This window comes from Amphiura filiformis, chromosome 14, assembly GCF_039555335.1.
Source record: "Amphiura filiformis chromosome 14, Afil_fr2py, whole genome shotgun sequence".
Lineage (NCBI taxonomy): Eukaryota > Metazoa > Echinodermata > Ophiuroidea > Amphilepidida > Amphiuridae > Amphiura > Amphiura filiformis.
Window position 1 is genome coordinate 12152560 of NC_092641.1, and position 22138 is coordinate 12174697.

General features: G+C 36.5%; 1 protein-coding gene across 1 annotated transcript; it reads left to right on the forward strand.

Annotated features, from left to right (window-relative positions):
• Nucleotides 1-10079: 10079 nt before the first annotated feature.
• On the forward strand, nucleotides 10080-21553 carry LOC140169717 (EGF-like repeat and discoidin I-like domain-containing protein 3). Its single transcript, XM_072193014.1, has 5 exons — nucleotides 10080-10323; nucleotides 12685-12801; nucleotides 16442-16603; nucleotides 19557-19711; nucleotides 21019-21553. Exons 1-5 carry the CDS (start codon nucleotides 10182-10184, stop codon nucleotides 21163-21165), a joined length of 723 nt encoding a protein of 240 aa, XP_072049115.1. The 5' UTR covers nucleotides 10080-10181; the 3' UTR covers nucleotides 21166-21553.
• Nucleotides 21554-22138: the final 585 nt, after the last annotated feature.

Genomic DNA, 22138 nt, shown 5'->3' on the forward strand with positions numbered 1-22138 from the left:
AAACATTTTAAGAACATTTCTGTTTAACATAATGTTATTTAAGTATTGACACAATATTTGGCAAAAATGTTTGTAAAAATAGTTTACAATAACATTTTTGAAAACATTTAAAAATATTGTTGTAGTGTGTTTTCATACAAAACGTTTTAAAACGTTATCATGACCTTTATATAACCCGACATTTTAATGTTATTAAAACGTTTTAGCTAAACCAAAAGCCAAAATATAACTTATTTAAAACGTTTTTAAAACGTTTTTGTGTTTGCTGGGCTGGCAATAAAAGTTATTATCCCTATTTGACTATTTTACGAATTAAAGTCCAAAAACATGCATTTTTAGAGTGTTTTTTTTATATAATGTGACAATCCAGTCTAAAGACTTGTAAAGGGTCCAATTTCAATGTATGCATTCTAATTTTTGGAAAAGACAATGTTTCATTCTTATAACCAATCATTTAAAGTAACACACAAAAAAAATGAGCAAAATTTTAGCATAAACACAAGATTTTGAATGCTTAGACTTGTTCCAAGTCTTTGATTTTGTGACTCGATGCGTTCATATGTGGTCAATTCCAGCGAAAGCGGGACAAAATTCTCTCTATGTTAACTTTCCACTTTAAAATGTCATTAATAAAGGAAATCACGTTATTGATGGAGCATATCATGTCACGTCCAATGTGCTCTCTTTGTGCATATAGGCCTTTACTAGCAAGTCATACCAGGGGACAAGTTATGAATTGGCGTTACCCACGAATTCAAAGATAAAGCACCATATATGTCATTGAATGTCCTTCAATCAAAATGAAATTATTACCGTTAGAAAGACGTTTGCATGATCTCTCATCATATGTAAAACGATTGAATTCCACCAAAGTTTGTGGACTCTAGAGGCCGTTAAGTCAATTTGGCTAATAATTTTGTTACCCTCGTATCAAAAATAAAATGATCGTTCTGAAAAATGTTAAGTGAATATGCCATAAATGACTATATCATGAAACGAAGTTTCGTTCTATAATTCTGAGGTCCAAGTGATTATTTTATGCAAATACGTTTTACCCATAAAATTCCATAAAATCAAATTTGACGTTACCCACGTATCAACTGTTACCCACGAGTCCAGCAAATATAATTGCCATAACTTAAATTAACATTTAATGACTTTGGACACTGAATTTAGTTTGACAAGCGCTTAAAATTGTAAATCGTAAAAATACGTTCACCGCTTTAAAAAAGAATCTACGACGGTTTAAACTTTTGTTACCCACGTATCCCGAATAGATGCTAACCTTGAAAAATAAGGAGATTGTTTATTTTAAGTTTAAATCAGCACATATTCAAGCCATGGGTATGCTATAATTTTGACAGTACTTACAGTTTATACACCTAAGAAACGCAAACCCCAAACGGTACTATAGTACTTATAGCTTTACCCACGAATTCGGCGTTACCCACGAATCCAAGGATTTACTCGTAAATTATATGTTTCTTATGCATCTTAACATTTTGAAAACATGCGAAATAGGTTCCAAAACAGTCCTGTTTAATAGCGTCCTCTTGAAGGTATACTGAAGATGTATCATGAAGTTTTGATTGATTATCCTAAATTACCATTTTTTGGGTAAATGCAATTGGTTAGAGAAACGGGAATCATTGAAACACAATGGAGGAATAACCGCATGGTGGTTTCCAACCTTCTGTAATATTTTCTATTTTGCCGCTTACCAATACATACCTTCAAATATGTGTTACCCACGAACATTTTGGTTACCCACGAATCCCTACTTAAATTATAGTTAACAATGTATTGATAGTGTTTTAGTTCATAGGAACTGTCAAACACGAGTTAATAGAATATTGCGGCATGAAAATATGGAATGATTTTACTAAAATAATAATATAAAACTGTTTGCTCTGTCTATTTGAATTTGGCAATTTCATTATTCTCAAAATTTTTATACCCAAAATGCCATAATGATCCATTCTAAATATTCCATGTAGTCTGTATTTTGATTAAAATTCATTTTAGTGCCATTGCAGCCTGAATTATTGACATACGGAAAAGTATTTTTATTTTTATTTAAAAAATTAATCGGAATTGCTATTTTCCAGACGCTGTTACCCACGAATCCATCCGAGATCCTCATACTGCGACGAGATACAATATCTAACTTTATATTTATATGAAGCATTTATTCTAATCTTTCGAAATAATACAGTAATGTTAAATGACAGCCACTTTGGAAAGAGTTAAAAGAATTGACACAATCTTAACTATACACCTGGTTCTTTCTTAAAATTTATAATAACCAAAATATTTCTTTGTAGATATATGTAATAAAATTCTATTTTACGTTCAAAGTCTTCACCGATTTCTAGTGTATATGAGTCACACATAAAATATTGAAAGATATTAAAGAAAGTGAAATTTTATGGCGTACAACAGGTGAAAAATGCTTGAATTCGTGGGTAACATGCATATGCGCATTTAACACTTTATTTGGTCTAGCAAGAAAAGTAATTTTTCAATCCGATGGCACTTCCACCTGATGATTCACTAGACATGATCGTCTCATTTGATAAGTCTAGAATTGAAAAGGAAAACATTTTCAAAATGGCCCCCAGAGAGAATTTTGGCCCGCTTTGGCTGGAATTGACCATGTACACGCACTAAGTAACGCTAAGCTAACGCCGAACACACTGAACTTCAAAGCTAGTGCCGGTGGCTCGAGGAAAATATAGTCTATAAGTAGGCATGTCCACTAAAAATTGAAGTACATTTAAATTGATTCAGACCTAACTTATTGGCTTGGAATTGATGAAAGAAACATTTTGGCGTTTAAATAATCTTAATCGGACGTTTCATTCCAGAGATATGGCCTTTCGAGTGTCACGGTTTTATATAGGGCTGCTAGAACATGTTAAAAAGTTAAAGTCCAAAAAGGAATACTAACAGAAAGTGCAACTTTAAGGTACTTTTTCTTAATGTATTTATTAACTAGCGTTATCTGGAACATTATATTTGCTTATAACAACATGAAAATAAGATCATCCTGAAAATTTAATCGATTTTGTTGACATACAACAAAAATATAAGACCTCAAAACCCATGGTTTGTTTGGTGAAACCTCAAGCATGATCATAGATGGCCGCCATGGAAAATATCTCCATAGAGGAGATGAACAATAAGTGCATTATTTCAAATGAATAGCGGTAGTCTTAAACATTGTTCAATCTTTTAAGGTCAGCACATTTTATCTTCAAAAATTATTATATTTCATCATGGCATAAGTTTGGTAACATTAATCACTACCAATTTTAAGAAATTTGCTCCAATTCAAAGGTTATCTTTACTACATTGAGCAATACACTGTGTGTGCATGTGCCCACTATGGTTTCCGAGAGTGTGTGGTTCCCAGTAGTTTCTCTCCCTATGGATATAGGTACACGGTCTGTAACACAGACTATAGGTAGTGAGTGGTGCACGGGGAAGTAAAAGATTTGAGATGGGCCGCGGTAGGCTTAAACATTCTTAAATTTCTTAACATCCTGCACATTTTGTCTTCAAAAATAGTTAAATTTTATGAGTATGTAAGTTTGCTTGTCTGATTCACTCCAAATTCGGAGATAATTGCGTTTGAACACCTGATGCACGGAATGGTGTCACTTCAACCTGTTGTAGTTCTCATCTCATTAAATTTTTCATTAAAAAAGTTGATCTCTTCATGAAGGAAGGTCCTCTCTATTTACTGACCAAACAGGAAAAAGTTTGGTTAATGTTTTCTGGTGGAATCAGGAATTTCTTGAAACACCCTGATATAGGCCCACATTTGGATCAAAACAAGTATGTGCGCCATTTAACAGGCCTGGGATTTCTTGTATCGATCACTTTCTCCATAGACAATACGTGTGTGAGTGCACGCACACAGTAAATGAAAAATCGTTCTAGTGGAAACTGTATTAACAGTGGTCATCCCTACTATAAGCATTTAGATTAACCATAAGCGTAAAACACATGCGCGTGACTGAATCTGTATGGGTCAAAAGCCTTAATGTATCCGAATGCGTTGTTATTAGTTGTTACTCTAGCATAGTAGCTGCTATTTTAAATGCAAGAAGAAGCTTTAATCAATATTGCGGGAGGATACCTAACGACTTCATGAAGAAGCGTATGAATTATATGGTAAGTGTTTTAATCATTGTCATCTACATGTAATACAATTTCTAAGTTCCCCCTTACAAAAGTTTGAATAAATCAATATAGTTTCAACTAATTTTAAAGTTTACAAACAGTATGTAGAATATCATCAGTGTCAAAATCGTGAAAATACATTGATTCTGTCACGAAATACGAGCAGATAAACAAAATTGTTCCATGTTTTAGAAGTTGCAACAAGCCATCTTTTATAGCCGGAAAGTCATTCTTCTGTGGTTCAACTCTTTCAATAACTTTCCGAATTTTGCGGTCACATGTTATGAGCAGTTGAAAACAACACCATGTTTTCAGGGGCGTAGCCAGCTTTTTAGTTAGCGGGGGGGGGGCAGGGGGCAAACTAAAATTTCGGGGGCACAGACGAAAATAATTATAGTTGCATCATACAATACATAGAGACTGTATGTCTTTGAACTTTCAAAAAAGGCTTTATTGCGACGATGTGCGTAAAAATATGATATTTTACACTATTTTCGGCCATTATCAGAAAGGAAAAATGTTGTATTTTACACTATTTTGTTCAATGATCGGGCTGAATTTCGGTAGAAAAGGGCTCCTTTGCCCCTTTTCTTTTCCTTTGCCCTCCTGATTTTCTCTTTTATTTTTTCGTCAGAAGGGCACTTTTTTCTTTCACTCTTTGTCAGTGGGGTACTCTGCCCCCAGCTGACTCCTGAAAGTTTGAACCGGCCCGTCTTTGTTGAGAGATGGTTGGTTGGCTTTGATGTGAACTGCTTCTTTAACTCGACGTTGGAACCACCTGCTGTCTCTGTCGAGTATGCGGACTTTATCCAAGTCCACAAAATGTCCCGAAGACTCGATGTGAATGTGGTTTGAGACCTCTAATGCTGTACTACTGGGTCTCATGTGTTCATTAAAACGTGTTTTCAGAGAGCGTTCAGTTTTGCCAATAGAGGCTTCTTTGTACTGTCCGGTAAAATTTAAAAATTTAAAAACCTAAAACACCTAGTTGTAGAATAATATCATGTTCTGCATCTTCATTGTTAAAGTCATTGATGCTATCAGATGTTACGAGCAGTTGAACATTCATAACAATGTTTTAAAGTTGCAGCAACTCATCTTTAAAAAAATGCCAAAATTAATGTCATTCATGTGCGTTTAATTTTAGTATTTATAGAGAATTGATTACCCTGTGGTATTTTTTATTTGAACTGTTCCTTTTTTTTTGCTTAATGTGGAAATTGTCAAAAGTTTAAATCAAAATCAAGATAAAATTTGAACGTCTCATAACTTGCATTATTTATAAATGGATTTGTACGAATTTAATACTGATGATGTACAGCGTGTTCTACATAATGTCTTTTCAATGGATGGTTAAAATTGGTTAAGTCAATATTGATTGATTCAAACATAGTATGATTACAGCTGTGTTTTGTTCCCTGTTTTTCTTCAAAAAAGAAATATGGGTTAGCACTATATTGTCACCGACTTTAAACCCGGGGTCCTAGATTATCTATGAACAACAATTTTGATCTGGAGTCATTGAGAACGTGTTTCTTACATCAGCAACGACTAGATTCGATATTTTTTCAAAGAAATATCCATCTCATAAGTAGTTCTAGAAACTAGTGTGGAATTATTAAAAAAAGTCCTAACCCACAAATTTACAAGTGACGGGTTTGTGTGTAAAAGTGTACCAATGATTTCAACAAAACAGTTAGTCTGTTGAAGAACTCTTATACTTTATGCTTATACTTAACTTAAGGAAATTCTCATGTACTTGGTCAAAAAACAACGACACCAGTAACATGCGTTTTAGGTGGGTTAGGAATTTATTACACCCTCCCCTTCATTTGTTTGAGACCTTCTTCAAACGTTCGTGCTATTTATACGTAGTACGGCCACGCCATCTTTACAAAGTGGCCTAGAGGCAAAGACTTGGATTCATGATAACGAAGTAACGTATCGCTGGTTCGATTTAAAAACCGCTCAAATTTCCCCTTTCATAATGCATGTTTTCATTCTGTAATGAGTCACTTGTTGGTAAATTATGTATAGGTACCCTTAAAGGAAGTCGCAATCACAACATACACTCTGCCTTATATGTTAGAATATGAGGCATGATAATTTACTAACCACTTTTTCCAGGACATTGTTTTTCTGTATATTAGTTGCCAATTTCTGAAGAAACAATTAAGAATTGAAGTCACAGACTAATGCATTGTTTTGTTATATTTTCAGCTTTCTAATCATGTGGTTAACAGTTGAACTGGTGATAAAACTGCTCTACGTGCTCCAAGGTAAGATATTATATACACCCTGAGTCAAAAAGACATTAACTTGAGTGATATAATACATAATTGAAGACCTGAGCGCAAGAAGACTGTAAGTCCACTTGGCCCCTCAACATGTATACACTAAAGTTACGTATGTTTCTTAGGGTTTTATAATATTTAATACATGTTACAGGGTGAAAACATCATGAAAGGTTGTGAAAGATTTGTTTTGGCCCCTGAAAATGTATAAAACATTACCGAACTATGCGAAACTATACGCAACTTTAGTGTGTACATGTTGAGTGGCCAAGTGGACTTACGGTCTTCTTGCGCTCAGGTCTTCAATTATTTCAGATCAATTAAGGATCACAGGAAGTTCGTTTAAATAGAGTATTTTGTTTTCTAGGACAGGATTCCCTGAGTCCGTTAGGGGCGGCTTTAAAACTCGACCGCCGGTTGACTGATGGTTGATGACGGTTGAGCCGCGTTCCATTGTTTAGAACAATAGAAACCGTCTGCAACCGGCTGCAACCGGGCAGAACCCGTGTGTAGCCGGTGGTGAGTTTTGAAGCCGTCTCATATTAATTTAAGATACATTCTCGAGCATCTTACTTCGAAATTGTACTGTCTACAGACTGCCCGCCATTGCCATGTATATCGGTTGCAACCAATTCAAAGTACATGATTAAACATTAAATACGAAATGAAATAACAAGCTTCAATATGTATGTTATCATTAACTAAGGTAAAGCCTCATGCCTATCTCTTTCGAAGGGACTTGGGGTCAGACTCCTCTGCGTACAATGTTGCCGGGGGTCCGCCCCTCCTCCAGTACAACAAGCCTTACTCAAAGACAAAACAATATGGCGGTTATGTGACTCGACCCAGTAACAATAAAATAATTATGATAATAATAATGATGATAATACTACTACTACTACTACTACTACTACTACTACTACTACTACTACTACTACTACTACTACTACTACTACTACTACTACTACTACTACTACTACTACTACTACTACTACTACTACTACTACTACTACTACTACTACTACTACTACTACTACTACTACTACTACTACTACTACTACTACTACTACTACTACTACTACTACTACTACTACTACTACTAATAATAATAATAATAATAATAATAATAATAATAATAATAATAATAATCTGCCACTTTGACACTTTCTCTAGAAAGCACCAACAAATTCAATACCAAAATTGGTTATCAACGATAAAAGAATACTTTCAGCTCATTTGAAGCATAACTTTAGCTATAAAACCTCTCTACCGTTGATAATAACGACCTATATAGTTAATCATTTATATGAATACGACATTGTTAGCTTAATTAATCATTGATCTTGTACTCGTCCAGCTGAGGCACGATTTAGGGGGAAAAAGGTGCCAAATTTTAACCATAAATCTGCCATATCTATACTCGTCATGCAGTTTTTCAGAAATTATCTTGTTAAAACATGTATTGCAAAAGTTAGTGTTTACATTCATGGCATTTTACCCGAGATTGGAGCGCTTTTGTGCATATTAAGGTTCTACAACACTAATATAGGCCTGGGCGATGCAGGGAAATGCGACGAGTAACTATTTGTTTGCATGGCATCTGAAAAGACTGCTTTAAAATTACTGAAATTGACCAAGCCAAAAAATACACTTTAGGCTTTGATGCTTCAAAATGGTATATTTTCATTCATTATATGACCTTTTTGTTGTCATATTATCAAAATTCATAAGCACAGCATCGGTTTTTGGTAAATATTCGCCTCATCATATTGTAACTTTCAGCTTCGAGGGCGCACTACCATTTTAAGATGTTTACGGTTCAGTGTGATGTTGTGAAGGCTCAGCGAACATACGTCTCAGGTCAACCTATGTTGATTTTGTTGATCATTTGGCATCTAAATTATATAGTTTCACCTGATATTAGTGGCATTTAACTGCGAGAGTTCTGAATATGAGAAAATTCCACCTGAAATTAGCTATTTTTCCATTGAAACCCGTGTATTAGATAATTAGTGGTGTTGAACCTATATTGAGCAGAAAAATATGTATGATTATGGCTCGAATTTATTTCAATAAATAAAGAGTACAATTCAACAATATATATATAATAACTTGTTAACGTATCAGAACTTCCTTCTTAATTCAATAACCCGTCAGATTATCTCAGATGGACCAAAAAGAAATTCAAACATCTAGTTAATAAAAACAACCATGGTCAACAAACAATACATAGGAATAGACCTATACAACATAATTAGTGTGTAGGAGTACCGTTAGCTTCATTAATGTTTTATAGCACTGTAATAAAAGGAACCATTAGTCATACTGTTTTTATTAGTCTTTATATTTTATTCATAATGGTCTTCATGAGGTAGATTTTTTTAATAATAAAATTTGTGACGATTTGCAATCTTGTCCATGCAGACCAAAGTAGGAAATGTCAAAGATTAAGTAATATCCATTACTTAACCTCTGTGCGTCATACTTGTTTAATTTTTTTTCCGGAAGGGACAACTTCAGAAAAAAGAACCAAAAATTAAATCCCTTAATTTACAAAATTAGGATCGGTATTCTTTTGTACAGTGATATACAAGATTAGCGTCTGTCAGTTGATGACAATCAAGCAACTTTTTAGCCTAATAGGTCGTTATATCTAATTTTCTTGTGTTTTAATCGGGAGATTTGATTAGATTATTTTAATCACTTATGGTGCGAGTAGGTAAATATGGTTTTCGTTGCGGCCCGGTGTATTATTGTAGGGATTGCATGCTTTTTGTTGCATGCATCGTGCATTCGGCATTTTTTAACATCCTGTTTTTAGTCATTGTCTGTTTTTAATAATTGAAGACCTGTGCGCAAGAAGACCGTAAGTCCACTTGACCCCTCAACATGTATACACTAAAGTTGCTTATAGTTTCGTATAGTTTGGTAATGTTTTATACATGTTCAGGGGCCAAAACAAATCTTTCACAACCTTTCATCTGTTTCATAATGTTTTCACCTTGGAACATGTATTAAACATTATAAAGACAATATACGTATCTATAGTGTTGAGGGACCAAGGGGACTTACGGTCTTCTGCGCTCAGGTCTTCTATACAGTAAGCCAAAACATTAAGGTACCAGTTACGTTCACCCCCTGTCCTAAACAAAGGCATATATGTAATAATTGGAACCTACAGCCAATAGCTACATCTTTTAGCCGAATTTAAGACCTCATTCGTTGACATTGTTTAAAAAATAAAGACACGACGATCCAAAAACCCAAGGAAGATGATAATTTAAAAGTTGCAGTTTGCCACATTGCATGCCCTATTGATTTGTACACAATGCGTTCGCAAACAAGATAACTAGCGCTGTGCTTTCATTAATGAAATGAGTAAATTGCGGAATGGGCTTTTAAAACGCGTGCAATTCTTCGTAACAGCTGTCATTACTGTTTCATTCATTTCATTATGAAAATACACCATTTTAAAACATAGTAGTTTGTAGCTCACATCATAATCAAGTATTGCCATATCGAACTTACATGAGAAGTATCAATTTTACACATTGTTTCTATTATTATTTATTGTCATTAGCAGCTCATCTCGCTGTGGTGCAGAGCTATGTTTGTATTCTTCAACAACGACCAGACCCTTCTAGAGGGGGTGCCTTAAGATGGTCTCTTCCATATAAGGAAATATGCTTTTGCCAAGGTATGGTAGCTCCTAAGCATGTCAAAGCTTGTCCAGGAACAGGAACAGACCTGTGGTTTGTCGATGACCCAAGTTTATTGATTATGAGACAAAATTGGGAGAAGGATATACTTGATGAACTTATGAACCGCACTAAATATTGTGGTAAGAAGCTCTCGCTTATTATTATGATAATCATTATTCTATTGTAACTTATTATTACTGTGACCGTCCACGGCGAATGAGCCGTAAATTCCTCCCCCGGTCAATTTTGTTTTATTTCGTTAAAAAATAAACATCATAAACTTAAAAATGGTATATCATTTGACTTCAAACGATATCCAGAAGCGGGGTTATGTTTGTTAAACTTTGCTCCTTCAACTAAATTATAGCTTTTTACGTTTTTACATGTGTCTCTTTTTCCACATTGTTGGCAATAAATATCAAACAGTCATAATTGGCGGTCATTTCAAATCATCCCCAAGTCAACGAGGTTTAAGAAAGTTCTTTCATTGTTAATAATGTTGGTTATGCATACCTGTACAAAATACAATGCCTGGTAACCCACCACTTGAACAGGATTTAGCAATATAAGCAAACAAAGACCAGAGCTATTAAACGTTCTATAGCCATCTAAGGTAGAAGCTTATTATCCACTTCAACAATAGGAATATTGATTAGTTTTTGACTATCGAAATGAGACGGATGTCGGGCCAGCAAGTTACCGATGAATATGACCTTCGTACACATTTTACACCGTAACTCAGAATACAATTTAGGAATTTACGGCTCATTTTGTGCTGCCGGGTCACATTATTATTATTATTATTATTATTATTATTATTATTATTATTATTATTATTATTATTAGTATTAGTAGTAGTAGTAGTAGTAGTATCCTGGGAGTAGCAGTAGTAGTAGCTGTAGACGTATGTTCGCTAAGCCTTCACAACATCTTTTATTACGTCATTCAAGAGTTCCTATAACGTCAAAATTAAATGGACTATCCACCTGTCACAGTAGGCCTACCAAGACACAAGTCGATCTAGCAATCTTCTAATGTAGTGTTGAAGTGTATAGTGTTATTTTTGAATTATTTGTATACCACAACATGTAGGCCTACTTGTAATATCCACTTGCCTCATAAATTGTTGTTAAAGTGGTCTCGACTTCATACCTCTTTCTAGCCAATGAGTGCCAGGGTAGTCCCTGCGACCCTAACGCAGCTTGTATCAACAACCCTAGTTTCGAGTGTACATGTAATGCAGGATTCATTGGAGATGGCTTAAGTTGTACAGGTAAAAGTTATGAAAATAATTTTTAAGTTGAAAATGTGAAAAGCATGACTATAGTTAAAAAGAAATTGCTGTTCAAAAACATTGGATGTCTACTCGCAGCTTCGTAGTTCGAAACGGTGAAAAAAATCAGTATCGTTTGACCTTTGATCTTTCTATGTTATATTCATTTTCCGATATTACTAAATATGGGCGTTCAGTGCTAGCTGTGATTTCCATAAACATTGTTGAAGGAATGCTCAAATCCCAGAGAGACTATACGCTTCTTCATATACAAGCTAGACTGAATTGCAAAACTATTCTTTGTTTGATGAAAAAATGAAGACAGAGCACCAGAGTGGTCTTAATTCATAAAATTGGGCTAATATTAGTTCTTATTCTCTTTCTAGACGACAATGAGTGTCTATCTGTTCCATGTGGGCCAAACGCAAATTGTAGCAACATCCCTGGTAGTTTTGATTGTACCTGTAATACAGGATTCCGTGGGAATGGATTAAGCTGTACAGGTAAATTTATCTTAAAATAATGAATATTTAATATAATTGGATTTAAACTTCTCATCATACAACATAAATGATAGCCAGTGAATAACATTCCACTGACCATTTAGGATTCGAACCCGAGACCTTTGATGTACCAGTTTAATGCTCTAGTGACTCAGCTAATGAGTCAGCTTGGGGAGGAGTACAAGATATTTGCTATATAAAGTTAATTTTCTTAAACTTCCGTGGTCCGAGCTGTGCGCCAAGCGTCTACGAGCGTACACACAGAAAAAATAAGCAATCACGCTGATTGGCTGATCAACGCACTTGACAACAAGTCGGTTGACCCATTGGTTGTCTGTTCGTCACTTTTACGCGATCGCAATTCACCAGCGCGTACCCCGACCACGTTTAAAAAAACCAACTTTAGGTATTCAGTTTGATCCTCATTTTCTCATCCAAGAAGCATAGTAAGAGGATTTTGATTTGAAAAATCACTTACAAAATCGTAGTGATACTAGTTTTTGATATTAATTTGTAAAAATTAAAAACGCCAAAGTGCGATCGGTATTTAACAATAATCTTTATACCCACTTAAAATTGTTGTACAATGCCTGCCTTTTCAGTCCCGTAGCCTGAGCCAAGTGTGGTATGATTTGCAAAAAAATGCTTCGTTTGATGAGAACAATGCCTCAGTGTTTTCTTCTTCATAATATGTTGATATTGGTTCTGATTCCTCCTCTATCCAGACATTGATGAGTGCCTGACTAGCCCCTGTGACCCTGACGCAATTTGTACCAACAACCCTGGCAGTTTTAATTGTACCTGTAATGCAGGATTCACTGGAGATGGATTAAACTGTAGCGGTAAATTTTTATGAAAATAGTGTTTTAGGTTAAAATGTAGCAATAAAACCACGATTTTTAATAAGAAATTGCAGTTCAAAAACTGAACCTGACTACTCCCTGATACCCTAACGCAGCTTGTAGCAACCACCCTGGCAGTTTCCAGTGTACCTGTAATCCAGGATTCAGTGGAGATGAATTGAGGTGTAGCGGTAAATTTATTAAAATAACATTTTTGTAAAAAAAAAAAATTACAAAGAATACAAGAGTGTGGTGGTAGAAGTAGAGAAGTATTAAAAATTAGTTCTTAGAACGTTTCGCGTTAAGGGATCTGGAATGAGCGTTTTGGGCGTTTCGACGGTATTTTTTATGGGACATGAGAGTACATCAGACATATCGAATTGCATTCTAAATACGAAGCATGTCTTTCTGATATCAAATAATTTTCATTTTTGAAAATCACGATATAATACAAATTTTATGACAAATTATAAAAATTTGATATTTTTCAAATTTTGATATATAACAGTCCTCTAAGCAAATTTTATAAACCTAATGATATATTCTTAAAGTGTATGTAGCTGGGAGGAAAAGCCGACGATCAATTGAAAATTGTGACCTTTCATATTGAAGATATGGATTTTCTTCCCAAAAAGACCTAATTTTTTTTGGTGTTTTGGGAAAAAAAATCCATATCTTCAATTCGAAAGATCAAAATTTTCAATTGATCGTCGGCTTTTCATCCCACCTACATACACAGATTTATACTTTGAGTACTGTTAAATATCAAAAATATGATTTGCCATAAAATGTGTATTAAGTTGCGAATTTCAAAAATTCAAAATTATTTGATATCAGAATGACATTCTTCGTATTCAGAATGCACTTCGATATGTCTGATGTGCTCTAATGTCCCACAATAAATACTGTCCAAACGTTCATACACCTTCCCTTAAGGTATCCTGTTTCGGAAAACGTTGCTCAATCTTTTTAAATTCAGTCTTCATAATAGCTTACTTTCAATGTTGATAAATTTGATGTCTGAATGTATACCAGTTATTGGATTATTTGACAACTGGTTCCATTTGATGTTGTAACTTGTTTCTGACCCGTAAGGTTAAAGACCACTAATAGGCCTGGGCGATACATTGAAATACGACGAGGAACTATTTGTTTTCATGGCATTCGAAAAGACTGCATTAAAATCGCTGAAATTGATCAAGTTATGTAGCCAAAAAAGTACTTGTTAGAGTTTGATGCTTCAAAATGGTACATTTTCTCTCATTATATGACATTTTTAATGCAATAGTACCAAAATTCATACGCACGGCCCTATCATATTGTAACTTTCAGCTTCGAGGGCGCACTGTTATTTTAAGGTGTTTACGGTTCAGTGCGTTAAAACAAGAAAAGTCTCAGGTCAACCTATGTTGAATTTTTGATCATTTGGCATCTAACTCATATAGTTTCACCTGATATTGGTGGCATTGCACTGTGAGAGTTCTGAATATGAGAAAATTCCACCTGATATTAGGCATTTTCCCATTTAAACCCGTGTAATACATAATTAGTGGTATTTGTGACCGTACACCACGAATGAGCCGTAAATGTTCTCAATTGTATTCTGAGTTACAGTGTAAAATGGGCATAAAGGTCGTATTCATAAGTACCTCAATTTGGTGCTACGTGTACCTCATTTAATGAGATACACGTAGCACCAAATTGAAATAATTATGAATATGACCTTCATACCCATTTTACACAATTGAGGACATTTACCGCTCATTCGTGGTGTACGGTCACATTTAACCTATAGAAACACTGAATTCTATGGATCTGATATTCGTCATGGAGACTTTTCTATCTATTTTTTGCTTACATTTCTCAATATTTAACTGTATTTGCCCTGGCAAGAAAACGTGCATCTTCTTCGACTACTAAGGTATGTTTTTAGAACCCGTTGAGGTAGTAACGGGTTGAGGGGGGGGACTTGTGGGATTAGTATTGGGTTTACGGCTGGTTTCTGTGATTTCAGGGCTTCTAAATTCAACAACCTTCGCTTGCCTGCGTATACATATAGAAAGCTTAATGATGATGAAAAATCAATGTTGATGATCATATAGATATGCCACTTCTAGTCCTAGGTTGAAGCAAAAACAGCGAAACAGTCATCATACAGGGTGTCCGAAAACCATTGATATTTTACTCGTCATGCTGTTTTCCAGAAAGTTTCTTGTTAAAACATGTATTGCAAATGTCAATGTTTACATTTCATGGCATTTTACCCGAGATTGGAGGACTTTTGTGCTTATATAGGTTAAAGACCACTAATAGGCCTGGGCGATACATTGAAATACGACGAGGAACTATTTGTTTTCATGGCATTCGAAAAGACTGCATTAAAATCGCTGAAATTAAGTTATGTAGCCAAAAAAGTACTTTTTAGAGTTTGATGCTTCAAAGTGGTACATTTTCTCTCATTATATGACATTTTTGATGCAATAGTACCAAAATTCATACGCACGGCTTCGGTTTTTAGTAAATAGTCGCCCTATCATATTGTAACTTCATCATACAGTGTGTCCGAAAACCATTGATATTTTACTCGTCATGCTGTTTTCCAGAAAGTTTCTTGTTAAAACATGTATTGCAAATGTCAATGTTTACATTTCATGGCATTTTACCCGAGATTGGAGCACTTTTGTGCTTATATAGGTTAAAGACCACTAATAGGCCTGGGCGATACATTGAAATACGACGAGGAACTATTTGTTTTCATGGCATTCGAAAAGACTGCATTAAAATCGCTGAAATTAAGTTATGTAGCCAAAAAGTACTTTTTAGAGTTTGATGCTTCAAAATGGTACATTTTCTCTCATTATATGACATTTTGATGCAATAGTACCAAAATTCATACGCACGGCTTCGGTTTTTAGTAAATAGTCGCCCTATCATATTGTAACTTTCAGCTTCGAGGGCGCACTGTCATTTTAAGGTGTTTACGGTTCAGTGCGTTAAAACAAGAAAAGTCTCAGGTCAACCTATGTTGAATTTTTGATCATTTGGCATCTAAATCATATAGTTTCACCTGATATTGGTGGCATTGCACTGTGAGAGTTCTGAATATGAGAAAATTCCACCCGAAATTAGGCATTTTCCCATTGAAACCCGTGTAATACATAATTAGTGGTATTTAACCGTAAGTCCTTCTCGCAATGGGGTCCTCAATTCACTTCAAATAGCTACGTAAAAGTCGGACTTGAAAAAGATTCTTGGATGTAGGACATTCTTTAAAGACGTAAATTCCAAGCTTACTCTCGGCAAGCAAGTTAAATTTTGATTACAAAGCTTCGAAATTGAAGTAAATTAAATGGGGTCATGGTTGGGGGAACATCTGGAATTCTGAGTCACTTTAAAGAATGTGTCCATAACAGTATACTGATCCCTAATATGCTTGCCTTGGTATTATGGGAAAACAGTTGTGTGCACGGTCATGAAAATAAACAGCTTGAAACAGTCGCTTTGCTGCATGTTAGAATCAACTAAGTTTATTGTACTGAAAAATATGAAAACTCATCACATTTGAATGACCTCTGATGGTTTTTTGAATAATCTTCGCACTACCCACGTTGTCGTTTAGATATTTTTTTTCTAATTCTAGTTTGCTCTGTCCCTCTGGGCATGGAAAGTGGTGAGATAAGTAATGGCGGCATTACAGCATCGGTGAAACAATCAGGTTTCGGAGCCAACAGCGCAAGGCTGAATAGTAGCTGGGCCTGGCAAGCATATGATTCTAGTTCTGAGTGGATTCAAGCTAAATTACGTAAATATCATCCTGTATAATTTGTAACGTTGTGTAAGCTAGGAATATTGAGGGCGGTATTTATTTTAAGCTTTATTTGTGTATACATTTACAAGTAGCAAAAAATTGCCGATTAATGAATGAAAAAACAACGAATAAAATAAGAACAAGAACATATAAATCAATGGTTAATTAAGAGAACAACCGCGCCGATCTATTTATTGTGTTCTCTGTTCTCGAAACTATGATGTGTAGGTAAATAATAAGTAAATAAAATAATGAATACAAATTAGACAATCTTCATGTAGACATACTCTTCAAAATAATACCAATAGTTGAGATATCTGGGAATTAGGCTCCATTTAAAGCCATAATGTACGATCTTATAATATGAAATTGGTTAATTTTTTTCAAACCTGATTTTTTTGCATATATTTGTAATGTTTACACATGTCCCAACTTGCACCTAAATGGAATCGGTCACATTTGTTGTCTTTGTAGGTCAACAGAGCAAAGTTTGACATATTATCATAATTTAAAAAATTCTGATAATATGTCCTCCCATAGAACTGCATGTTAAATGGCCAAAATAACCAGTGGGGTTTCTTTCACTTAACCGTGTTGTTTCAACTTAAAATGAACAGGAACCCTTCCCGTCAGTTATTACTAATATTATTTCAACATTTTTAATCAAGAATAACAAAATTAAAATTTGACGGAAATCGTACATTTAGCGCTTTAACTGCGCCCGATCATCCGATTGAATGAAAAGCTACGCTTTATAAATCGCACCCTGAATGGATGAAGGACACGAGTCAGTATCCGGGAATCAAGCATTTTCGGTTTTCAAGGTATAGCGCAGGTTATGCTATTCATTAAGCTAATTTCAATAGATATCGTGCTATCTATGCTATACTACAATCATCATCAGTCGGCTGCGGAGCAGGCGACTACAAGCTTTCTCCAACTATTGCGATCTTGGGCAAGCGAAACAATTTTGTTTGGCTGCAACATCCCTTCAGTATCTCCCAGGAGGTGCTGGACATACTGAAAGTACAGTGTGCGCGGCCGTCCCGGTTTCCTCTTCCCATGTGGTGGAATATAAAGGGCATAATCTTTCACGGGCTCGTCGTCTTCATGACGCAGTATATGGCCGAGAAATTTGAGTTGATGAATCTTGACTCTGGCAACCAGTGGAGTGGTGTTGGTCAGATTGTAGATGGTTTCATTTGGAATCCGATCCACACGCTTGATGTTTAACATGACTCTGTAGCAAGATGTTGCAAAGGCATTGATTTTGTTTTCCATGTCCTTGGTCATGGTGCTCTACAAGGACTCCAATAGTGCTGCCATGACTTTGATTGGCAGGGATGGGCTTCTCCAAAGGCTTTCCAGTTTCCAGAAAGCTGCCTAGGCTAGTGCTTTTCTTCTTTGTAGGTCACCAGCACTAGAGCCCATCTTGGAACCCAAGTACTTAAAGTCTGTGACATGGTTGATGGTACTACCATATACTTCAAGTGCTGGTTGGGCGTTACAGTTTGCAGTCATATATTCTGTCTTAGGTGCGCTGGTGACAAGGCCTAGATCTGCTGCTGCAGTTGCAGTCCTAGTAAGCTGCGACTGGGCCGGGGCTGTGGAAGATTCCAACAGGGCAATATCATCAGCAAAATCCAGCGTGAATTCCAGAAGTTGATTTCTTCAGAAGGTAATCTACCAGGATAATGAACAGGAATGGTGCTAACACATCACCCTGAAGCACTCCAGTTGTTACTTGGAAAGGCTCTGAGATACTTCCATCTACCATAAAAGCACTATTGGAGTCCTTGTAGAGCACCTGGATGGCATTTACCACAACCTTTACCACAATTCCATAATGCCGCAGTACTGAAAACATGACGGACCTGTTGATGGAGTCAAAGGCTTTTTTAAAGTCCACAAAAGTGACTGTCAAGGGAGATTGGTACTCCTTGAAGCCTTCCATGATCCTCCTCAAAATGTGTATTTGCTGAGCACACCTGCGACCTGATCTAAAGCCAGCCTGGTTGCTTTTCAGTAAAGGATCAATGTGAGGTCGGATCCTGTTCAAAAGGATCTTGTTGTACACTTTTGCGGCAATGGACATAAGCGAAATACCACGGTAGTTTGTCATGAGAGAAAGGTCGCCTTTCTTTGGTAGAGGAATGACGACTTTTGTTACCCATTGATGTGGCGGTGTCAGCATTGAGAATACTTCCATGCAGAATTTAAGAATCATATCAATCATGCTATCCCTCCTCCCTGAAGTGCTTCAGCAGTTATAGCACAGTCCAATGCTGCTGCCTTGCTGGTCCTCATGGCTGCTATTGCTTTGACTACTTCTTCACGAGTGAGGGCTCAGTGATGATAGGAAGATCTTCAACAGCTGGTGCAGAAAGTTACGGAGTGAGCTAAAATATTCCTTCCATTCCTCAAGCAGTTCATGGTCACTGGTTGGGGCTGTGCCATCCCTCTTTTGACTTTCACCCCTTTCCTTGAGTTCTTCCCAGAAAGCGAGTGTATGATTTTACAGGTGGTGATGTAATTCCCCATCTCGTCGGCCAGCTTCAGGTCTTCCATCTGCTTATTGATGGTAGCAAGCTCGTCAGCTTTATAAGAGTTGTTAAGGCTTGTGTTCCAGTTCCTCCACCATTCTCTAGTTTGACGAGACTACAATCACACACAAAAAAGTTTAGAATTAGTATAATACAGAAATATATTGAATATATATAGTTAGGTTAGAGTTAACAATTAGCGGTACCGTAATTCTTTGAGACAAAGCTGCATTCATTGGGTAATTCATAAGCATTTTGCATCGATTTGGTAATACAGGCTACCAGACTAATATTTTGGTTCTAACATTTCAAAGTGATGGCGCTGAATGTAGTTGGAACAGTTGGGTAGAGTCATCAACTTGAGTACTAAATGACACCGCCAACGTGTTTGTTATGAATTACAGGTTACCAGACTTATGTATGGGGAGTAATAACTCAAGGTGATGGCGGTGCTGGGCCTGACAACAACTGGGTAACGACGTTTAAAGTGTCGACTTTTTTGAGTACTAATGTCACCGAGACCGAGGTGTATGTTATGAATCAAGATGGAGACGAGATAGTAAGTAGTGCAAATTAAATAACTGGGTAACGTCATTTAGTGTGTCGACTTTCTTGAGTACTGGTGACATCGAGGTGTTTGTTAGGGATCAAGATGGAAAAATATAGTAAGTATATAATTCACATTTTCCAACGGTGGGACAAATGGCAAAACTAAAACAAGTGGTGGATAAAATTATTTTAAAAAAATCACCAGTTTATAATACTAAATTCCCGTCGAACTTGCTACTGTTTACCATGTGGTGAATAAAACTTGCGGAATATTGTAGCATGACTGCTTTGTCTAATAAATTCGACTTTTGATATGGGTCACAGACTCACAGGCACATCTAGAACAGCTCAGAGAGGGTACGTCATGGTTTTCAAAATTTGTTTTCAACATGACAGCTTTATTGAGGACTCATATCAAGGCGCATATTCTGAGCAATGTTGATCCATTAAAAGTACCTAAGAAAAAGTGAAAAGTCTCATTAACATGTAAATCTCATTAACATGTAAATCACTATCACCAGAGGCCATGGTTCCCGCTTTCAATATCCGCGGTGTAGTTCGACAGCTTACTTAAACTCATACTTTCCACGCACCATCCGTGACTGGAACAGCCTGTCAACAGACCCAGCTGCATCCTGTTCCCTCAACGCCTTCAAGACTGCGTTGAGGGTCTGCTGGCAGTAATCATCTTGCTACCAGTTTTTACTCGCACCTGTTTATTTTGAGTACAATTTGTTTTGTTTATGTCATGCTTGTACCACGCATGACCACCCTCGCAGTGCGTTTGATACTCAAACATGAACATACCTGACGATGATTATAAGGATTCCTCATCAACATGTTCATTAATCAGACGATATAATAAGGAACCCTCATCAACAGCGCTCGAAATAAGGCGCGTCCTTGCGTCAAATACCCGTGAAAGTAGGCGCGGGCCCGCAAGATTCCTACAGTACGGGTCCGCGTGACCCGTAAAAATTGAACCAAGCAAAGAGCAGAAAATCCTAGTTTTGTTGTTCCACTGGAACATCTGTTGCACATACGTCCACTTTCATTTTAGTTTCCCCATCAAGTTTTCAATCCGGGTTTTCAATTTTCTACAATCTACATACTGTGATCGCCGTATCTAATTCTCCCTATTGAATATTCAATGCCAACGGTCCGGGGTCGGACCCTTGAAAATTGGCGAGGACCCTTGAAATTCCAAAGGCAAGGGTCCGGAGGACTTTTGCCTTTTTTGTCTTCTTATTTCGAGGCCTGCTCATCAATATGTTAATAATTCGAAGATAGTTATTACGATTGGTTGTTTTTCTACAGATTTTCCCTGGCAACACTGACACCAATACTAAGGTAACAACAACTTTTCCTGCGCCAGTTTATGCCCTTATCGTACGCATCACCTGTTTGACAGCAAATGGTAGCTCTTATGGATTACGATTCGAAATACTGGGATGCAAAGTGTAATCAGGAGGGTGAAAGTGCATAGGAACAATGCCGGAAACTACGTCACGCTATTGTTCGACCTAGGCTCCATATTTTTAACGCATGCGTGTTCGTCAATACAGCTTTAGTCTCCTCCACCTTCGCAACACGGTACGTGGAGTGTCTGGAATCACACTGACGACGGAGGAGAATACTAGCTGGTCAGACAGTTTAATTTTATCAAGCATATAATACCTGAACAATCACCGTCATTTGATTGATTTACTACAGAATATATTGTATATTCAAAATATAATTTTAATATTGTAAACCTGTTATAAGAACAGGTGAATAAAATCATGTCGAAGACAAAATGGCCGCTAATCCGCCTATTGTCTAGACCTAGGATAACTATGAAATTATTATAATCTGATCTACTGGACTTACGTTTTTGTGAGTGGCAATATTTCACATCCTATCTCGGATGCATCATCAGGCCAACTGATGTTAAAGCGGCAAAAGTTCGTTGACCTGTGAAGAGGATGTTACGTCACAGGTCGAAGATGAGCAAAACCTCTGAGGGATCTTCTTTATCGCTGAACAATAGGCCCCTGCCAGGTTGTGTCGTAGCCCGCCTCCCTTATTAAGTGAAGGCTCCTCCCGTTTAACATAAATCGCTTCCTTAACTCCTCTCTCAAACCATCTGCTTTCGCGATCTAATATCTTGACGTCCTTGTTGTCAAATGAATGATTAGTGCTGTCTAAGTGCGTGTAAACCGCAGAGTCTCCGCAACCAGTGCTGGCTCTCCTATGCTGGTACATGCGCTTCGCTAGAGTCTGTTTGGTCTCCCCTATGTAAAGGTCATCGCATCCATTGTCCTTGCACTGAATTGCGTACACAATGTTGCTTTGTTTGTCCTGTGGTTGTTTGTCCTTGGGATGGACCAGCGCTTGCCGCAAGGTGTTCTTTGGTTTGAACGACACTGGAATTCCTTGATCTTTGAAAATTCTGCGA